Source organism: Nasonia vitripennis, chromosome 4 (assembly GCF_009193385.2).
Source record: "Nasonia vitripennis strain AsymCx chromosome 4, Nvit_psr_1.1, whole genome shotgun sequence".
In the NCBI taxonomy this organism is placed as follows: Eukaryota; Metazoa; Arthropoda; class Insecta; order Hymenoptera; family Pteromalidae; genus Nasonia; species Nasonia vitripennis.
In genome coordinates, this window is record NC_045760.1 from 15503606 (window position 1) to 15524830 (window position 21225).

Consider the following 21225-nt stretch of genomic DNA (forward strand, 5'->3'; position numbering starts at 1 on the left):
GTCAGAGTATTTTATAGCGCCACAGCCGGCGGCCGGGGCTGCTGCTGCTGCTGAAATCCAGCGGTGAGAGAGAGAGAGAGAGAGAGAGAGAGAGAGAGAGAGCAAGCGCAGCCGTGTCGTGTGTATCAGTCGGGTGGCAACCGTCGGACTCGCTGCATCGGTTGCTTTCGCACAAGCCGTAACGACACTCGCGTGTTGTATCGTACTTATCCAGCGCGCTCGCTCCTCTTATACATCGTATACTTAGCTTTCTACACTTGCATCCACCTTTCCTCGAAAACTTCCCGATCCCCCGTAACAAGCATAACACAGTCGAGCGTTCGTCGTGCTCTCCGGTGAATTTATCGCGAGCCGCGGCCGCAAGGGAGAGTATCGGCCTCTCTGCCACCCCCGACGTTCATATACATATACACAGTTTATACACATAAAGTGCGAGTGAAGAACATGTGAGGTTGTTGTTGTTGGTGGTGGTTTTTTCGTTGGTGATCCTCGTTGGTGCGGATGCGACTGATGCGGGAATATTAGAAAAGTAGCCGACAGGACGGGTGGAAGGAGAGAAGGTCGCAGGAGCGAGGGGTGGATGTTTAGTATGTGCAGCCGGCGCTGCTGCCCCCGCTGACTCCCCGAGTAGAAGCAGGTTCGAGGCGACCGGAGCCACCGCCTGCAACGATCATGGTTGCCAAGCACTTCAGTCAGGGTGAGTTTTGTTTATTTATCGTTGTTCTTCTTTCAATCTCTGCCCTCGTTGCTTCGAAATGACGGCCACGCCGTGTACTGTGATTTAGAGCTAGATGATTTACAGCATTGCGAATGAAAGGCTTTTTGTCGCGATTCTGTAGCAATCGCGAGATATTCGTGACGAGTGGTGCACAGTAGTGCTTGCTATATTGATTTTCATTGTTTACCCTCACGAAAGCACAGGCGTGTCGGCTCGGAGAAACGTTGCTCCACGGGAGAAAAAGGACTCGAAGCCTAAACACGGCAGCCGAGGCTCAAGTACAATCGCGGAAACTTGATCTGAAAAACGTTCGCGCGTCAACATCGATTGGATCAGCGTATCTATAACGTTCAACCGTTCAGCTTTCTCTGGAAGCGCACGTCGCGACGCTGCGATGTTTACTTACTGTTTTTACGCGCGAGTGTGTGCGGAACGGAATGACACTGTATGAGTATTGTGTATATACCTACGCGTACGTCCAAAAGCGGATATGCGGGCGTCGGGAGGAGATTTTTGCAGACGACTTATGGGAGCTCATTAATGAATCAACGGGCCGCACCGAGCGAGATATTGAATTTTCCGCGGGTCGCTCCTCGGAGCATCGGCAGCAGCAGCCAGCAGCCGAGTCTACTGCTACTCTATACAGCATATACATATACCACACGGGGTGGAGCAAGTGTCAGTCGACTTGTACGCGCGCGGGGTGTATCTTATAACCCGATTATGGGTTCGTTGATTTGATGTCTGGAACGCGTCGTCTTGATCGTTTCGGGCTACCTCTGAATTAGTAAAATTCTTCTCCCTGTTCTATAATCGATGGGATTATGAAAATTACTGCGAAAAACATCGGCTTTGATCTCTTGGCCGGTTTGCTGAAATTTAAAAGCCGCAAGGAGTGCGACGATGACGAGCAATAAAGTTCCCCAAATTCAGGCGTATAAGTAGTAGACTTTCCGAGAAGAGGCGCAGAAAAGACGACACTTGCGTGTGTGTCCCAGTAAGGCGAGAGATTTCGTTTCATCTTTCCCCCGCATCTCTCTCTCTCTCTCTCTCTCTCTCTCTCTCTCTCTCTCGAGTCTTTTATATTACCTACTGCCGCATATAGCAGACGCACACACATACACACGCGTAGAGGCACGATGTGACCGGGTCCGAAAAAGCCGCAAGACTACTCATTTCAAGCCCCGCACGATATCTCAGCTCTCGCTCACGGTCTACTTTATATTCGTACGAAGTCGTCTCTCTACTACGAGGCGCGTTGACCCCAGGCCAACGACGTCGACCTTTTTCTTTCTTTCTTTATTTTTTTCTTTCCTCGTTTCTTCCTCTCTCTCCGTCCATGGGCGCGAGATAACGCAGTTCGGAGGCAGTTCGCGAGAGCTGCCAAGGTGAAAAGAGACGCTCTTCTCATCTTCTTCCTCGTTTTTCGGTGTCTATCCTGCGGCGCGCGCGCACGACCCAGACCTTTTCTCGCTGCCCTCCGAGCTGTAACTTTTCTCTCTCTCTCTCTCTCTCTCTCTCTCTCTCTCTCTCTCGTCTCGGGTTTCGCGGTCTTCGCAGTGTCGCGGGTATACTCGAGTGCTTGATGTTTTTCCGATACTTTTTCCCGTGTACCTCGATTTTCGGATAACTTATTCACGGCGATTAATTGCTCGAGCCGCTTCGCCGAAAGCTCCGGCTGGATTATATACTCAAGTTTTGAATCTTCCGCGGCTCTGCAGCGTGATTTTGTTTAAGCGCGATTTTTTAATTTTAACTAATGGAAGTGCGTCTGAAACTTTCGTCCGCAAGCTTGGCAATTTTTTGGCTCGGCAAAAAAAAATTGCAATAATAATTCTCGCGCGTTTCTTTCGTTTTTTTTTAACGGGGATAAAAAAAACAGCGCGCGATAATCCGGCGTTTCGTCGACCCGGAGCCTTTCATTTTAATCCGTGGTGGCAGCATCTGTTGACTCCCCAAGGTAACCCACGACGAGGACATGTGTATGCAGCCTGCCTGTATATACTTGTATGCGTGTGGACGCGCATAATCGGGAATCGCAATATGCGTGAAAGCTGTGCTGGAAAGGCATTTGAAGGGATGACGAAGAGTGGAACGGGTGATCGCGCTGCTCGCAGCTTCATAAAAAGTGCGCGGGTGTCATTGCGCGCGAAAACAAAGCGCCTCTGCATTACATATTATACTCTCCTCTCTCGGAGTGCGAATAAACGCGAGGGACAAAAATATCCCGGCGAATCGCAACAGGGGAGTGAAATTCAAAACAGAGCCATATGCACACAATGGACGCAGGCTGCACAATAGGAGGATTCACCGGAGTGAAATTTTTAAGACTATTCATAAACGAGCCGTAATAGGTCTGTCGATTCATTAGGCTTGCTCGGTGCCAATTACAATAATCAATATAAGTTCGAGCGATAATCGTCATTGTCGCGGCTGATTCGGTTGCGTCACACACAAAGGCATATTGTCGTCCTTATTATTAACGCGCGCGCGTTGGCACTGGCCCTCATTGTTCGCGGCGATCTTTTCATCGCTCGGCGTGAGCTTTAAACGAGCGTTAACAGTCCTAGCGCTGTTACGTCCAAGAGGTAATGGGCTTCGCATTAGGAAAATTGCCGAGGATCAGCTTATTTGAGTCGCGCGCAGCCCCAGCCTGCACTCTGGGCTGCATTTTTCGTGAAAAACCCTTCGAAAGCGGATTCTGGCCTAATTGCATGCTCGTTATAACGCAGGTATACAGGGTTGCTTGTAGCAGTAGACTCTATGAATAGCGTTTTCAAAGAGCTGTGCGACGGGGGCTCGTAAACTTTTTTCCAAAGCGGGTCGTGTTTAGTTTGCGACGGATATATTAGGAAGCCAGCGGTGTAAGGGTTTATTGCAGCGAAACACACTCTCGTACCTGCGCAAACTTCAATCATCTGAATAGGCGTGCATTCCAAACATCGAAGCTCTTTCTCGGTATACCATACTTGTATATCAAATTCAGTTTACGCACGCGGCACATATAGCCGAGAATCCAACGCCGTACCCCATGACTCGTCTGCGTGCGCATTACGCATCGGGAGCGTCGATTAAAATTTTCGGAGTTCCGCGCGCGCTGAGTAAGTCCAGCTCTTCTTTTCTTCTTCTCACCTTCCATGAGCGGGCTGCTCATACAAATGGCTCTTGCTCTGCTGCAGGGGAATGCGGCTCTGGATTCCCTTCCGTATACAATAGCTGTCTTCGTACGATGACGCGACGAAAGACGTCACTGCTCTCGAGATTTCTCCTCTATACTCTCGCGTATGAATCGCCGCGCGCGCGTACCGCCACGTGAGAATCGAGAGTGTTGCCTCCTCGTTTTCCTTTGGCGCGCGCGCGCGCGAGAGAGAGAGAGAGAGAGAGAGAGAGAGAGAGAGAGAGAGAGAGAGAGGTGCGCGAGAACACCACTTGTATATATACATGTGTACACTTGTAGCGTGAGTGAGCGCGTTGACCAACACATGGTGGAGTAATCCCGTTTTCATTCATCCGCATCGCAGCAGCAGCATGAGCAGCGCCGGCTGAGTCACGCGCCAGACGTCTCTGAGTGCGCTCGTATAATATCGATGGTTTTTCCCTGCAGTATAGATCTTGCGTAATGCTCTTCTATACATGCGACATGCACACAGCTTCACTCGCGGCGGTATCGCGTCTTTGTCTCCGACGCAGTGCCGAGAGATGAAAGGAGGCTGCGCGCCGAGGTTTATCGTATAAGATTTATGTGGCCCCTCTGCGATGGCTTTTGTTTATCTCGACGCATTTCTGTCGGCTAATGCCTTGCACGCTTGCGGCTTCTGCGCGATACGAAGTCATCTAAGCCTGAGTGGTCCATAAGCGAAGCTGTGCCTGCTTTATGCAAAGTGCTTTTATCCATTCAACAGAGTTCGATCGTTGATTGTGATAAAAAACCACGCAATACACGCGAATCCGAAATCAATCGGCGCATATCCAAGCTCGCTGCCCACACACACGAGCATTCTTGTGAGGAAAAAAAAGTCGCTCGACGAACGAATCCCTTGCTTAAATATTGACCCTCTCCCTCTCCTCTCTCTATATGTATCAGCGCCGCGCGCTCTCTCATCACATCACCGCGGCGAGATCCTCGTCGCGTGAGTCACAAACTTGGAATTTCGGAATGTCGGAAGTAAGAGTGGCCCGCGCGTATCTCTCTATATAAGCGCTATAGGTACACATACGTTTCAATTGCGCGCTTGTGTTCTATCTCTCTCTCTCTCCTGTCTTCGATCGCGCGTGAGAGCTTCAGAAAATAATAACTTATTCCCGAATGAGAAAGAAAGCTGCTCATGCAATATTCATGCGATGATTATTGTCGCCGCCGCTCGCGTCCGGCGATTTTTATATTGGACGCGTGCGCGCATATACCGAAAATTTATGTACAGCTCTCTCTCTCTCTCTCTCTCTCTCTCTCTCGCGCGCGCGTCGTTTCTCGATAGATCGCCGGCATTCCTGCTGGCTGCGCGCTACTTGGGCGGCGGATTAAATTCTTATCCTTGTTTGTCGTCGTGGTGGCTTCTTTTTCCGAATAAAGCACGATGCGAAGATTTTTTATCATTTCCTCCGCGCGCGCTGAGTGCAGATCTCTCGATTTACCTCGAGAGTTGTCTCATTGGAGAGGTCGACGCACGGCTTTCTTGGTCCGAGTGAATCTTTGTATGAGCGGTGCGTTTATACGGTTGATACACTGTTGTCAAGCGAGAAAAAGAGACATATGTATACCGAACGCGTAAAGGTGTGGGAAAGGGAGAAATGAAACGTACGCGACCGAGTAATTAAAAGCGAATAATCATCGTTCCCATTGGGAGTAAAAATACACACACGCGTTGTAATATGTAAAGGCAGTGTGTATAATCAAGTTTCAAAAAATGAGAGGGTCAAGACAGCGGCAGTGGCGGCGGATTGAAAAGCGAGAGTCGCGTTAGCATAATTGGCCTTGAAGTTGCTTTATCTAGAAACGAGCCTTGTTCAAAGGATTATGCAGCCTTGCGCGCCGCGCACACACATACATATTATTACAGAGCTTGTATGCACCGCAGGGCCGTCCGGCGGATACGCATTTAGGGATCGTGGAATTTCGCGCGCACCTTAATAACTTCCCGTCGCACGGCAGCAGCGGTGAGAAGAAGCGCAGGAGTCGCAGATTTGTGGCGTGCGAGTATATGCGTATACAACTATATACATACAGACAGCTCAGCTATCTCGCGTCGCGGCTCGCCCACTTTTCAATGGCGTATTTAGTTTGCACGTGAAAATCTCGCCCTTTGTATACGCGGCTATTGTGTATACACGCTGCGGACTTCTGATTTAGGGCAATTTTTGCGCTCCGCGTATGTATTATAGGAGCTTTCGCGTGCACTCGGATATCACTGCCCTGCGCTTTGTGCGCGAGAAGTTTGCTTTTTGTGCGACGTTGAATATAATGATAATGAGGCTACATTATATGCACGGATGATTTCAATTATTACACAACGATTTTCAATTCAATTGTTATAAACGATATAAAATGCGCTTATTTTACCCGTTGCTAGGTTCGATTTCTCCGGGGCTATTTTGAGCGTAGCCTAATTAAATTCTTCCCCCGCTCGCTGCATCGAACGGAGCACACGCCAAAATTAACGTACTCCTGCGAAACAAACGAACTCAGATATCCGAGCGAAGTCGTAATTAGAATCGACTGCATTATATATATACACACACACACACACACACACACACACACAGAAGCGGCGTCTGGCGGCACTGCATCTCTCTTGCTGCGTGTACTTGATGCCGGAAGTTATCTCTCGATCGGCGCGCGGCGTTTCTGTGTCCCGGACCATCATCAAAGGGGCACCGAGTTTTATGCGATGAAGAGGCGACGTTACTTACTCTTCTTCGCTGCCCTCTGATGTATAGATATATGTGCACTACACACTTGTCCCCCTTTTTTTGCGTGCTGACGCCGGCATATACTCTTTCAGCGAATAACCGAGTTTGCCGTATCGGCGTTTGAGAGTTCAGCAGCTCAACGTTGTATATAATTGTTATCATACATAGCATCAGAGTCGATTTATGTATAACGAGCAATAATAATTTAAGCTTTTAATTCTCATTCATGCTCATGCGCGCGAAATGCAAAATGGGTTGATCGAGTCGATATCGAATTAAGAAGTCATCTGAACGTGGCATGCTGAATGAACTTCGTTCCAGAATCGAGTTTAAATAAATTGGTCGGCGGCGTGAACGCTGAATCTCGGTCGAATCATTTTAATTGCTTCGCGTACATGCGATACAACGAGCTGTCAACTCCGAAAAGTTTAATAAAAATACCACCCGTACTTCGATCAGCACAAGAAAAGCTGCTTTTTCTCTGTATTTGCGCTTTATATATGAAAAAAGTGCAATGCACTCCAGTCTCGCAGAGGGTAAACTTCACCACCTAATCAAGCACCATCGACAAGCAAGCCGCAGCGCGTACATTACAATAGAGCTCGCGCAAAGATAAGCCTGCATCCCCATGCAATCTCAGCTCTCGGCGTCGACCATAAAACAAGAAGAAAACGAATATATCGATCCGCTAGAAATTTAAAGTACCGCCGCTTCATGTGTGTGTGTGTGTGTGTGTGAGAGAGAGAGAGAGTACTTGCAAGCGATGCGGAGATAACTGCAGCGCGCAGCAACAGCAGCACTCGAGGCATAATCGACGTGCCTTACGATGAGAGAGTCGTTGAGCGCGAACTAGGTCGCGTATGCAGCTGATACGTGTGCGTGGATGATATTATATTATAGCTCTCGAGGCCGAGACACTGCGGAAGGGAAGCGATTCGAACACGCTTTGGACAATTGTCGGTGATGATGAGGTACTGGTGTATATGAGATGCATTTAGATTCTACCATCTGCGATTATTTATGATGGAACTTGTGCGTTTACCTATGCGTTTAATGGTCCTGAAACGCCCACGTAACAAAAGTAAGCCGAGAAATTGCGGAAAGTCCGTTGCGCGAACAGCTCGAAATTGAATTCGCCGCGATTAACATACCAGGCTGTTAAGTCAGTGTGGCGCGAGCCGAGCGAAAAAAGAGAAGGGCGATATTTAATTAAGACACTCGTCGTCGGCACTGCAGCAATTAATCCTTTGTCGACGCTCGCGTCGTGCATCATCAAAAGTTAAATCGACCGACTGCACCTCCTCGCGAGGGTTATGCCGCGGCAGAGACATAAGTAGTATGCCGCAGAGAGCAGGGAGGGAAAAACGCTGAGGAGCAGGTTTAAGAGACAGGTTGTCTATTAAAACTTCTTACGATATGTATTATCAATTATTTATGTACCTGGTGGTGCCAAACTTTATACAGATAGAAAAAAATATTCAGATAATTTTTCTCGACGCGTTATTATTCGCTCTCCGCTTTTCATTTGTTTTTCTCCCTGCTCGACGATGAAAATACTCGTGTGTGCAGGTCTTCGGCTGCAGTGTAATATTAACGCTGCGTGCGGGGATTCTTGCGAAATTCTTCCTCTCCGCAACACTCGCACTCTATTGATGTACTTTAATTTGCCGCCGCGCTTATTCTATTGAACCATTGGAATGTCCGTCCTGATTTTGCAAATATTTCGCGTGTTTCGTAAATCATCGCGTTACAACATTTCACGGCGCGCGAGTATATGTATAAATCACGCGAACACAAGAGGCATGAGTTGCGTGATGTGTCGGGCGATATAAACGCTTCTCAAATACAGAGAGCGAAATTTTAATTCCTTTGTAACGCTTCCGTACGTATCAATCTCGTAAAAATCGTTTATCACCCTGTAATATCTCATAAAGTCCGCGCTCTGCGCGCATACATCTGCATTCTGCAACGGGTCGGAGCACGGCGGCGACGTTCTCGGTATATAACAAGTGCTTTCAGCCACTTGACGCGCGTAATTCAATTTCCACGCAGCGGGATTCACTGCTTTAGTTATGCGCGCTAATAAGCGTAAGTACAGTATCTCCGCGCGTGAGTTAGAGTGGAAAAAGAATTGAACGTGTCGTCGCGCGACGAAAGCATTGTTTTCCACTTGCGCTCGCGGAAAGTTGTTTTTCTCGCCGAAGCTCGAGAACGGCTGTCTCTGCGAAATTATTTGCTCTTTCCACCCTCCTTCCGAGGAGTGAGTGGATTAAAAGTGCACTGGGTAACACGCAGACCTACAGAGCTCGGGCTGCTTCAACGCGTCACACGCAGAGCGTCTCCTCTCTCGAGCTTTGAGTAAAACATTGAGCCATTACGTGCACGCCACGACTTAAATATGGGAGTACAGAGAGACGGAGGAACAATAGGAAGAAGAGAGCGAAGGCGACAAAACGCCCATCGCTGAAAGCAGCTATACACGTTGAGTAGTACACATTGGAGTGTAGGAGGAGAAAGAAAAAAGACTAATACACCGACGGCGGCGCCGGGTGTGCTTGCCGCTATAGGTATATGTATATATAGCGAGGGAACTATATACCGGCGCTTTTGCGCGCAAAAGGGGCAGCCGCACATGCGAATGAGCAAAGGGGAGAGACGTGAAGAGGAGAGCGAGAGAGACAATGATGGGAAGAGAGCGAGGAGAGCCGAGCGATCGACGCGCGCGCGTGGAACCTCCTGCGTATTCCGAGCGCTTAGACGCTCCGACTCTTCAATTGAGCAGCAGTGTGTGCGTGCGTACAGGGGCTTGTGCAGATATATATTACATGTAAGCGCTGCGCTGTCAATTTGAGCCTCGTTCTCTTTGATTATTTCAGATTTTTCATCCTCTGCTCTTTCTCGTGCATGGTTCAATTGGCATTGCGATCTAACTGCCAAAATCGCACAGGATATATACCCACTTTGATGTGCGCATTCTTTCGTATGCATATATTACATTATACCTATGAATGGAATAAGGCACCGAGTGTTCGCGTGTCAGGGAAAACCGAGAACATTTCTTCTATATATCAGGTGCACGAGAAATTTCAGACCAATTATTGTCGACATCTGCAAAAAGTTGCAGCTCGAGCTGTGCGTGCGCGACAAACGATATCACTCGCCGCACTGCCGAGTTCGGAGTTCTGAATGTGTATATAGGTATTAGAGACGCGCCCGAAACACACCTGCGGCATCGGATTTTGCTGCTGACGCGCGCGCATCTTGGAAAAAACGAATATACTTTGCGTATCCTCTCGCGTGCTTTTTTAAGAGCGCCAATAATACGGGCCGGTCGAACATTTTTTTCCCATATGCATTGCCGAAAGTTGATATCTCCAGATTTTTATGCCCAAACAAGCTATATATTACCATACGACTCTTAACCCCTGAAAGCGCGGTGCGTTTGCAAACGTTGTTATTATGCATCGTCAACACGAGCCCTTGACCCAATCAAGCCCGTCGCTCTCGTCATTCCCCCATACGGGCATCTCCCTCCGTCTACTGCACTTATAAATCCGCCGCACACATTTTTCTCCGCGCATCGACGCCGGTTCGTACACAATACACCGCACTCGCAACGTCACCTCCCGTGTAACTCCATACACCTGAGCCGTGGTAGCTGCAGTACATCCACGTGCGACCGCAAGCCCCGTCGATTCCGCATACAAGATCCAGCCGAAAAAGGGGTTAAAAGCGAGACGTTTTTTCGCGGAAGTTCACTCGGCTAATTGCTCCTTGAAGCGATGGCCGAGTGTGTCTCGTGCACGCGGGGAGCTGCGAGGGAGCATTTAGTCGTTGCCGTCGCGCCCCCTTTGTATATACCAGTGCGGGGGTGCAGTGCTCCTCCTTCTCTACGTGTGTACACGGGCATTATCTCACGGCAGCAGTTTTTTTTCTTCTCTCCAGCTCCTACACTGCACTCTGCAATGAGAATATAGTGCCTTTTTCCCGTTCTTTCTTTCCTCGCGAAGTGGCACTTGGAGCCGCTCTGTTTGGAGAGTACGGAGGTTAATTCGTGCCTGCGGGGACAGCCACGGGGTTCAAGGCGTTGATGAATTCTTCTACGTCTGCTGACTGAAAGATAGTATCGTTAAAAAAAGACAGAGCGAAGTGTTATCGCGCTATTCGATAATACACTCGGGGAAGCGATGACGCCGGAACAATCCTTCATTGTTCGTGTGCAACACATACCTAATTTATCAATTTAAATTTATTATTTAGCGTAATACGGCGCGTGTACAAAGAGGCAGTCGCCAACTCTTATCTTGCGATTCCGCGTGTCCGATCATCGGGATAGAATAAAGCGCTATAGGCCGCGTTATGAGGAAAAAGAGAGCTGCCGAGAGAAAAGATAAATCGGACATTTGTTGCGCGCGCGCGGAGTGTATCGCTGCAAGGGTTATCCTGACCGCGTTTGTGCCGCGCGGGAAGGGCATGCCGATTCGACCTTAGCGATAAAGAGAAACGGCCGCTGCCGCCGCGCGCGCGCGCGCGAGAGAGAGAGAGAGAGAGAGAGAGACAGACAGACAGACAGACAGACAATCACGAGCGACGACAATATACACAGTCCGCGTGACTGCTCAAATAAACTCACGTGCATGTGCGCACGTGTGTGTATAGACTGTATACGTTTCGTAGAGAAAAATAAAGAAGCCACAGGAAACGACGATTTGACAGAAAGCAGCAGAAAAAAGCGTCGCCGCTGTTCAGTTTTACGACCGGCTTTTTGTGTGGAGGCCAGCGAACATGCGTGAGGCCGCCCCTGCTTTTATTGTTTCAGAGAAGCGATCGCGGCGTGGAATATAATCGCACTTATATATAATAAGGATTCATGAGAACCGAGGAAGCGACGCGGTGTGTATGTTCTTTTTAAGGTCTTCATATAAGTCGAATTTAATATAATCCTCTTGTAATGATGTGAAAGCCAAAATATACAATGGAACCAGGAGTTTTTTAATCAAGGAATTTATTGTCTTGCAAAGTCAGATACGTGAACTGTAGAGAAAGCGTTTTTTTCCGTAGTGCAGTCGTCGATATAATAATTGATAAAAGACCACCTTTAATTGCGAAGATTTAAGAAAAAGAAAAATCATACACATCAGTATAACGTATGCGCATAAATCGCGAACTGCTCATCCTAAGTACGGTGAATCCATCATAGTCACAAGGTGCGCTGTGCATCGTCTTCTCCGCTTATACCCGACCATATCGAGGCTTGCAGTCCACCCGGTGCTCGCTGTCTGAATAACGATTAGTTCTCTATCGTCCTTATATATACATACTTCACAGAAAGCAAAAGCGAGAGCGCGTAGATCGGGAACGAAAAATCCACGTCCAGTCGTATCATCTTTGCTGTTGTACAGCTTGTCTTTTTTCGCGCACGACCGCCGCTCGCGAAAGACAGCTGGTGCGCAGGTGGGCTTGTAACCCGTGTGCACCTGCGTGTGCGGCTATGTTCGCGATCAGCTGCACACGCGGTTTGCCGGCACCGATGATTCGGCTGTATGCAGACTTGCAAATTTGCACTGAGAATTATTAGAGTGTCAGCTTTGTGGTTGAGATGATTGTTGCGGTTCAGCGAAGAACTGTATACCTGTATAATACTCTTAGCTTGTTTTAGAGCTTGAAGAGTTTCGGGGGCTTCGTTCAAATGAACGTCGAAATAAGAAAGACACTCAGATATCATTTTACGATCACGTTTATCGACCAAGTGATATGCTCAAAACTTATTATATTCTTTCTACCATATAGTCGCTGAAATATTTTATTCATTAAAATTTTTTTAGTAGAGTTCACAAGTGCACTGAGAGAAAAATAACATTGCAGCAAACATATATGTTAACTATTAACATAGGCATATTCGATTTGAGCCAATAATACGTATGTTAATAGTTAACGTAGCTATGTTATATGTAAAATAGCTGTATGTTAATAGTTAACATATGGATGCCCTTTACGATTTTTCATAGACTTTATGAAGTAATCAGATAAAAATGATTAGAAAACACACTTGTATGAATTTTATTAATGCTGAGTAACTTTACAGTGATATAATGTCAAAATTCAAAATTTTGTCTTTCATCGGCCTTTTGGGTCTAAATACCAGATCTGATAGTTCTAGAGATAAAATAATGAGTGTGATTCCAACTGATTCAGCAGCCTCTGGCATTCAAAAAAGGTATATATCAACTAATTTATCACTATTAGTTCAAAAGTTATTGGAAAAATTCAGTAGTGTGTTAAACATCATATCGTAATCATTCATTTTTCAGATTTGAATTTTTCCAATAACTTTTGAACTAATAGTGATAAACTAGTTGACATATACCTTTGAATTTTGACTTATATCATTTCAAAGGCACTTTGCATGCTTCCTTAGGTATATATAGTTGCTTTCGCTCTATTATTAATGATTTATTGATTATTCATGATAAATAAACCCTCAAAAACATTTTTTGTATGAAAGAGGATGACGGATTTTGAGGTTAGGCGGTACGAGAGAAACGCCATCTGCACGCAACACTACGCACGATAGCCATGCAATTCATATGTTAACCAGGTATTAACATACAGATATTTCCCGCAATATTTTGTTTTGCTGCTTTTGTTTCGTATAGAATATTTGTAAGATGTACACGAATATATTAGCAACCATTGCTCCTAACGTGTGTACATGTTTACGGCAATGATATCTTTCTCTCAGTGTGGACACAAGCCTGCGGTAGGAAAGTTAGTTAATTAGCGACGAAATGATCTTTCACGAGCTAATTTCGTCACCAATTAGTTAACTTTTCAACCAAATTGTCTCACATCGTACGTTATGATTTAGGAAAATCTGCAAACTAACAAAGTTCTGATTGCATTCAACGTTTAATAATTTTATCATATACGATTAATCGGCTTCTTCTCTGATGGTCTGTTAATTTATAAATAATTTTTTTCCTGTTGCAGGCTGTAGCCCTGAGCTCGGCGTGCCGGACATGACGGTGATCAGCGACATTGACGAGACGGGCATCAACCGGAACCTCCAGGTCCGCTACAGCAGAGACGAGATTTACGTATCCTTTGAAAGCAAATCTAACCGTATTTGTTCGCAAATCTGCAGCGGAGAATTTCGGGTCACCCACTTCTTCCCCCGTAGCCTCAAGGTTTGTTTAACGAACCTACTTACCCCCTTGCAGCCGCGCCTTCAAAGAACGCGGCTTCGAGATGCGGGCCTGCAGAGAGTCGGAAAGTAAAACGAGGTGTGCATATTATAGCGTTGAGCGCGCGAAGAGGGAAAGAGAGTCTGCGTGTAAAGGCATCGCTGCTGTTTTTCCAAATGGCGGCAGTGGAGTGATTCACGCGGTCGTGTCGTTAATTATATGTAGATATAGCTTTGGCTTAATACGCTCTTAATGTATTTGTCGGAGCTGCACTCGAGGATTGCTTACTGATAGATAGGGCCCGAGAGTTGATTCACGCTCTACTCAATCATTCAGCGTGCATTCGTTAAAGTATTTCTGGTTGTTCGTGACTTGGACGGAGCGCTCCATAATGAATCGACAATTAGTCTAATTGAAGACACGATTAAACAGTACGTGATCATTATTCCTTATCTTCTCTCTTTCGCTGATCGTTCAGCTGGTCTTACGGAACATTTTTGCGACGTATATAAGCTTTTTTCACGTGTATCATGAATTAATGAAATAATAAGTATCGAGGATCATCGACGATTTCAAACGTAATAAATATTGGCATCTTCCCTTTCTTTAGGCGAGTGACCCCACGGACTGAAGTTCCGCACAGTGTTGCTTCGCTGCCTCGAATCTCGCGAGTCGTCGTACTCGCTGCATATGTAGACATATAGGTATACAATGTGAATATCGCAGGGGTGGGGCGTTGCTGCCGGGTGTTGGTTCGGTTGCCATGGCGACAGCCCCTAGTCAGCTGGTTCACCAGCCAGAGCAGCAGCAGCCGAGGGCTAGACCCATTCATCTCTCTGTCCTCGTCTGGGCTGCGCTGCTCGTGCGCGGGCGCAAGAGATGTACAAAAGAGGACGGCCTACATCCGCGCGGAACGAGAGCAACGGAGAGCGCGAGAGAAAAATAAGGCGAGAGATTCTGGCCACCGAAACCTCTTTTTTCTCCCCGCGGGAGAGAGAGAGAGAGAGAGAGAGAGAGAGAGAGAGAGAGAGAGAGAGAGAGAGAGAGAGCGAGAAATGGAATATAACTGAATTGGATTTATCCATTAGAGGGATGGAAGCAGGCCGGATTGGAGGGTCTCTCGCGTGCCGCACAACAGGTCTGTCGCCCTGCGCTGCAATGGATGTTGTGCACAGTACACAGACGCGCTAATTGTGTTAGCTGTGGCCTTAATTGGACATCAATATCCTGATTCTAAGTTGCGGAGCGCGCGACGGCTTCAACGCCGTCTATCTCAGAAGCGAGGGAGGAGGAGTTCAGAAGGCAATTTCGCGGGATGCGCTGAAGGAGCAAGTGTAGCGGAGCTACGGGACGCTCGCGGGAAATTGAGTTACCATAATGTGACTGATGCTTCGCTGGAAATATAACGCAGCGCAACAACTTTCTTTGCGGGGATATAGTTTTACCGCAGTGATGCTGCGAATCATCGGTGCGATGAGAAGAACACTGCACTCTATGATTCGAACTGCCTGCGGAGAAGTTTGAGCAGGCGCGCATTAGGGTACATTAAACCTGCATAGGATTAACCGTCCGGCGAGTCTATGATTATCTCTTTCTATTTCTTTCGAGGCTGAATAATGAAAAGTTCGAGTTCCACTCGATCCCCCGAGGAAAAAAGGCAGCTCTCGGCGGTTTTCACGTGAATTGTTACGACTTGGCCGGTTTCAATGCCCTCGTTAATGGCGCGCTTCCCGTTTCTGAGCCGCGCGTAGGAGGATTAGGAGGAAGAAAGAGCGCGTCTCGTCGCGCGTCAACGCTATTATTCGTTTGAGAGACTGCGCGCTGCACGAGAGGGACGGAAAAAGTTTATATTCCCGACATGTCGCGAGAACGATATAAGCAAAGGTTCGTTTGGCAAGTGCAGAGGATCTTTTGCGTTGGTAATGATGTAATTCGCTCGTAAGTTGTACACACGTAGACAGCTGTGTATAAGGTGTATACGTATACCTTAGCTTTTTTGTTTCCTAGAAGCAGATCGATAGTGCCGCTAACACGAATACCTATACAATAGCCTACACCGCTGGCTTGCCCTTGAAATCGTTGTATGAACTAGACAATGGAGCTCGACACGTCAGAATGGACGACTTTAACTCTAGCGACAAAACAACAGTCATTACCCACACCTGGAGTTGCAAATGATTCAAAGTCACGACACTATATGCCCGATGGCATGAGAAATCACGGCTAGACCTTTCACGTCACGCGCTTATGGGTTATGACGAGATTGCGCCATTGTCATGATTCCTATACGCTGAATTGAATTATCTTCGAATTCAGCGTATAGGCATAATAGACAATGTTTTTCTGCTCGCAACGCGTATATTCTCTGATTAAATCTCGCAGCCTCGGGCGATGCAGTACGTCAAAGCTTGAAACACACACGAATAAGCAGAGAGTGAAAGCGCGGAAATTATACGGCTGCAACGAGCCGCCGTCGTCGAGTCGTCGTTCCGCGCAGCAGCCACGGGCCGGCCTTGGAACAGAGAGATCCCGTGCATCCGACGGCTTCGATGAACAGTCCGCGAAGTTCTGAGGGTGTCTCAATGCCGAGGACTCGAGAGGGGAAGAAGAACAAGGCGTAATCCGCCTATATCTCGGGAAAGGGTTCGCGCCTTCTTCCCCCTTTCCCGAAATCACTCATCGCTTCGTGCTTGCCACTCGTCCGTCCTCTCCTCGCTGACGCTTCCCCGTGGGGGTATAATTGTCCGTGAAATTGCAGTGTCGCGTGCACTTTTATAAGTGTATTTCGAGAGAGAGAGAGAGAGAGAGAGAGAGAGAGAGAGAGAGAGAGAGAGCCTCGAGGCCTGAAAAGCGGTGCAAATTGGACGAGGATCGAGTACACGGTCTGCCGATTTCGCAAACGTCGCTATTTATGTATACGCATACTATCGATATATATCGTGAGCTAATGAGTTTACACGTTGTCAAATTAAAATCACGATATAGCAGGCGTAATCACCGTAATGGAGAGCGGCAGAAAATGCAAACCTCTCGAGCCCGGCTCACTATCATCAATCCTGTAGTAGGGTGGCTATGTACATCTATCATTAAATTCCAGCCGCAATTACATCCAGCAACCACCTGCGCAGAGCAATCGCCGCCGCAGCGAAGAGGCCGCGCACGACATCCAGTCATTTCGGCGTCGAGAGACGCGCGGATAGAATTCTCTCCTCTACATATTGTATACTATTGTATCACAGTAGCAGATAATTAAAAAGTGCCGGGCCGCGTCGTCGGATTAGCGTTTCTCGATAACTCGATATATACATACCTGTATTAAATGAATCCGGCGGCGGGGGCCAGAGTAGTGTTGGCCCTTAACGGAATTAAGCAATGCTGCGCATGTATACACACACACACGCACACACACACGCACGCACGCACACACGCACGCACACACACGCACACACACACACATATATAGGCTCACTGGTCATACAGCTATAATTCGATATCCCGCGAGCGCGTGGGGTCGCAGCCGTAATCGACAGACGGGCCGACTCGTCGCTCGTGCGTCGAGTTATTTTCGCCGGAACCTCTTTTGCGGTATATGGATTTTTCGTCGAACGTCGCTGTGTTTATTATGATATAAAAAGGTAAAATTTTTCCCGCCCGTGGAAAAATACGCTCCGCTCTCTTTCCCTCGCTATTGTTACCTTGAACTCGCTCGTTGCGTTCATACCGCGCTTCGCTCGAACACACACGCGCCTGCGATCGTCCTCGTTACGTAAGCGGCGGCGCGTCCCCTCCTCTTATACAATCCAGGTCCTCCGTCGGTGGAACTGATTAGAAAGGCATTATCGGGGCGTCGATCGCGCGCATCGCATCCGATACTCTCTTCGATCAAATATCCATCGGCGCGGGAGTTATAGGTATGTAGGCTAAAAAGGGGGTTAATGGGAAATAAGCGATGGGCTGCTCGTCCACGTGCGCGTTACATTCCCTCTCGCTCTCCTTCCTCGGCTGCGAGTGTGTGTGCAGCCTATATATCTGCCGTGCAGTTGAGAGGTTTTTATAGGTATACACACGTATACGGAGCCGGAGGGTTGCACGTGTGTCGTCGTGCTCTGGATTCCGGGTCAAGTCATCGCTTACTATACGGAGCTGCGCAGAGCGCTTTTTTTTCTCGTCGAGCCGTTTTATTATATACACCTGGCATCTCACGGGATTATTAAACTGTCGAGAGTATTTTTATTGACGAGTACGTCGCAATCTGCAATCTGTATTTACACGTATATTATGATTTGCTCACAATGGTGATCCCAAAGTGTTTTTCGTTGATTTCTATACAATTGAGTTTGAAATTTATAATGAACCCCACATTAAACAAATACTTTAATGTCTACTTTAGTCTTTACTTTCCATATCTATAAGTATATTGCATGCAGGCGACGACACTCAACACGACCTCGCCGCGCGCAACCTCATTAACCTCTCGCACCGGTGCACTCTCGGGCCGTTTCAATTATACGCGAGCTCGGTTCGGCTATAGGCCAAGAGGCCCGGAAATTCACTAGCACCTTTTTATCTCGTGTTTATATACGCGTGTTAATGATACCACGCTGGAGAGCTGCGAGAGCGTCGTCGTCTTTCAGTCCTCTGCCGCTGCAGAAAACCCGCGGCTCTCGATGGGAAAATGGGAAGAGCAGATCCCGCGGCGAGTGTTCGCCAACGAGAGCAGTCAATTTTTCAGGGTGAAATCAGGCCACATAGCATGCGTCGATATTTATTTCGAGATTTCTCGTGTGCTTTTGACGTTTCCCGCGGCGAATGCGTTCCCTGCATGGATGGCGATATTGCGATTCGTCACTCGGAGGGCCGACGATCAAATTCCCTTGACGTGTCGCGTTGCGTGTGTTTGCTGTATTCAATCAGCTACTTGCTGAACGCAAAATGATAATAAATATGCTGATTTCTCGAAGATACCTATGTATCTACGTGCTCGAATACGATGAGAGGGAATATGATAACTAATTTGAAGAGACGATGTAGAAGCCAGCGTATAACTCATACATTACTGTTTTCGCGCGGTTATCTTGACAAATCCGCGCGGAAATTCGATCCAGTTTCCTGATTTATGGCTCGCTCGCACGAGGACGCGCGCGCAAAACTTTTCGCGCATCATGCAATACTTCGCTATCCGCGTGTGTATATGCGTTTAAAAAAAGAATGCATCTCGTTGACAAAACACAATTACCACGTAATTGTCGGTCTCTCGCGTAAAGAACAATAGATAATTTCATCAAGCACCGGCTCATCCCTCGAAATTGGCTCAAACGGCTGAGCGGCCTCAGCTGCGCTGCATACAATCTAATCCGACCGACCGCAAGTGGCGGCTGCTTTTTAATTACGAAATCCCTGAGCCAGCGTCGTCGACCCTCACTTAAGTGCTCCAGGCCGTCGGCGTCGTCCGAAAATCGGCTCTTAACGGCTACTTTGCTTGTCTCTGATGTGTATGGAGCACACCGACGAGTAGAAACTCCATCCAGGGCTTCTGCGAGTGGCGGTGTATAAGTAACAGCTACGGCTCGTATGCCATTATACCCCCTTGGACGACGACTCAACGTCTATATATGTATACGCGTGTACGGCAGCGTGAGTCATTCTCCCGTCGCAGCAACCCCCTCGCGCGCTTGTATCTGCGCTGAACGCGGCCTGACGTCATCTGCGAGTTGGTCTTTTTTTTCGGGGACACGAGTGCAGCAGGAGCTGTACTTTGACGCAGGGGATGATTTCGGCTGCCGAGCTATGCTTTCACGGTCTATGGGGTGGGGGGGGGGGGTGGGTGGAGTGGACATGGATCAATTTGGTTCGCTCGAGACGATTGGATTCGTTTCGCCGAAGCTGGATTTGCATGCAAACCGTATATGTATGTGCGGAGTATTTACAACAGGCATCGTCGGGTAAAAAGTTTCACAACGAAATTCACGATGCGGGAGTTTTAAGGCGGTCGTTCTCGTATATAGGGAGGAGAAAAAACGAATTCACGAAGTTGCTAATAAAGAGCAGAGTGTATACTGCACATGCACAAGAATGTTTCTGCGCTCATGGGATAGCGTGCCGCTCGGAAGTTTTGCTCGAAGAGCTGCGGCGATGCGAGATGGTTATGGTAATTTTCATCGATTTCTTTCCGCGCGTAAATCATTTCTCTTGCTACCCGTAACATACACACATATTATACACGTACACGTGTGATGCCGTTTCGCAAACAAGGGAAATACTCTTGCCGATGAACACCATGCGCTATTATATTACGTTTATACAGATCAGCTCCGGCAGTTACTCATCAAATTATTCCCAGAGCAGCAACTCCACCAGTGTTTTCCTTAACTAAGATAACAATGACGCACCGCAGACCTACACCGGATCGATTCTGATAGCTGTCAATCCGTACAAGGAGGTCGACTTTTACACCCTGGTGAGTCTACATACAATAAATAAGGCCGCATATAACATCCGCGCGTGCGTATATCAGTCTTCGACTGCTGCAAGCAATCGACTCCGCGGCAATAATCGCCCCTCTCGGGCACGCATGCCTCCCCTGGGAGGTCGTAAACAGTTCTGCAATGCGCGCAGAGGGGGAACGATGCTCCGCGCAGCATAGAATTCGCGTTACATTGTCTCTCCCTCTATCACTTTGTACTTTCTGATGCGCGCCGCGCAAGAACATCCGGGGCAGCAGCGGAAGCGCCAGCGGAGAATAGCAAACGGCGCAGTCTTCGGTATGACGCTCGGCACACGTTGATCCGTGCCTTCGTTTCATTCCTTTTTTTCTCCTCATGTGACTCGACGTTCCCTCCCGGCAAAGTCACGGACGACGCGGAAAAAGAGTCATTTCCTATGTGTACCTATACACGAACGCCGCCGCACTTTTTTCGCGGCCCGAACTTCCTGCGCCGAGTATAGATATCGATCGAGAGGCTATATCGATTCGAGGTGGCATCGGCTCGTTTCCGTTTCGCGTGGGAGTGCGCGCCCGGAGGAAATTGGGCCGCAGGGCACTGGGCTAATGCTGCGAGAGATTAATGGGAAAACTGATTGGCGAGTGTCGCTCTCGAGTTTCAAACGGATCATATAATGAATTGGCTCTATCCTTATCGCCGGAATCACGGCGAGTCAGTCGCGAAGCGTCGCGCACTAGCTTTTACTCGCAGTCGTCCGGACTAACGATGTGTATTTATCCTCAAAGCCAGCAAGAAAAAGCTCTCGCAGAGTAGCACGAAGCACCTGCGAAAGCTCGCGCTAGAGCAGGTCCCGGAAGCGACTTTTTCCTGCGCCTCTCGCGAGAGCAGCTCTGCGCGTGTACCTACCGGAAGCGGAAGCAGCGGAGATATCAAATGCTGCAGGCTTTTCACGGCGCAGGCGTTTCTAGGTCGC

The 21225-nt window shown here is 48.0% G+C and overlaps 1 protein-coding gene across 2 annotated transcripts in view; it reads left to right on the forward strand.

The window, feature by feature from the left end:
* Positions 1-90: 90 nt before the first annotated feature.
* The window catches only part of LOC100114340 (unconventional myosin-X), a 36979-nt gene continuing 15844 nt past the window's right edge, over positions 91-21225 (forward strand). For both annotated transcript variants that reach the window (XM_031928516.1, XM_031928517.2), the window contains exons 1-3: positions 91-697; positions 13616-13722; positions 20204-20266. In XM_031928516.1, coding sequence (XP_031784376.1) covers positions 673-697; positions 13616-13722; positions 20204-20266 — 195 coding nt within the window. In that variant the 5' untranslated portion in view covers positions 91-672. The remainder of the gene's footprint in view (positions 698-13615; positions 13723-20203; positions 20267-21225) is intronic.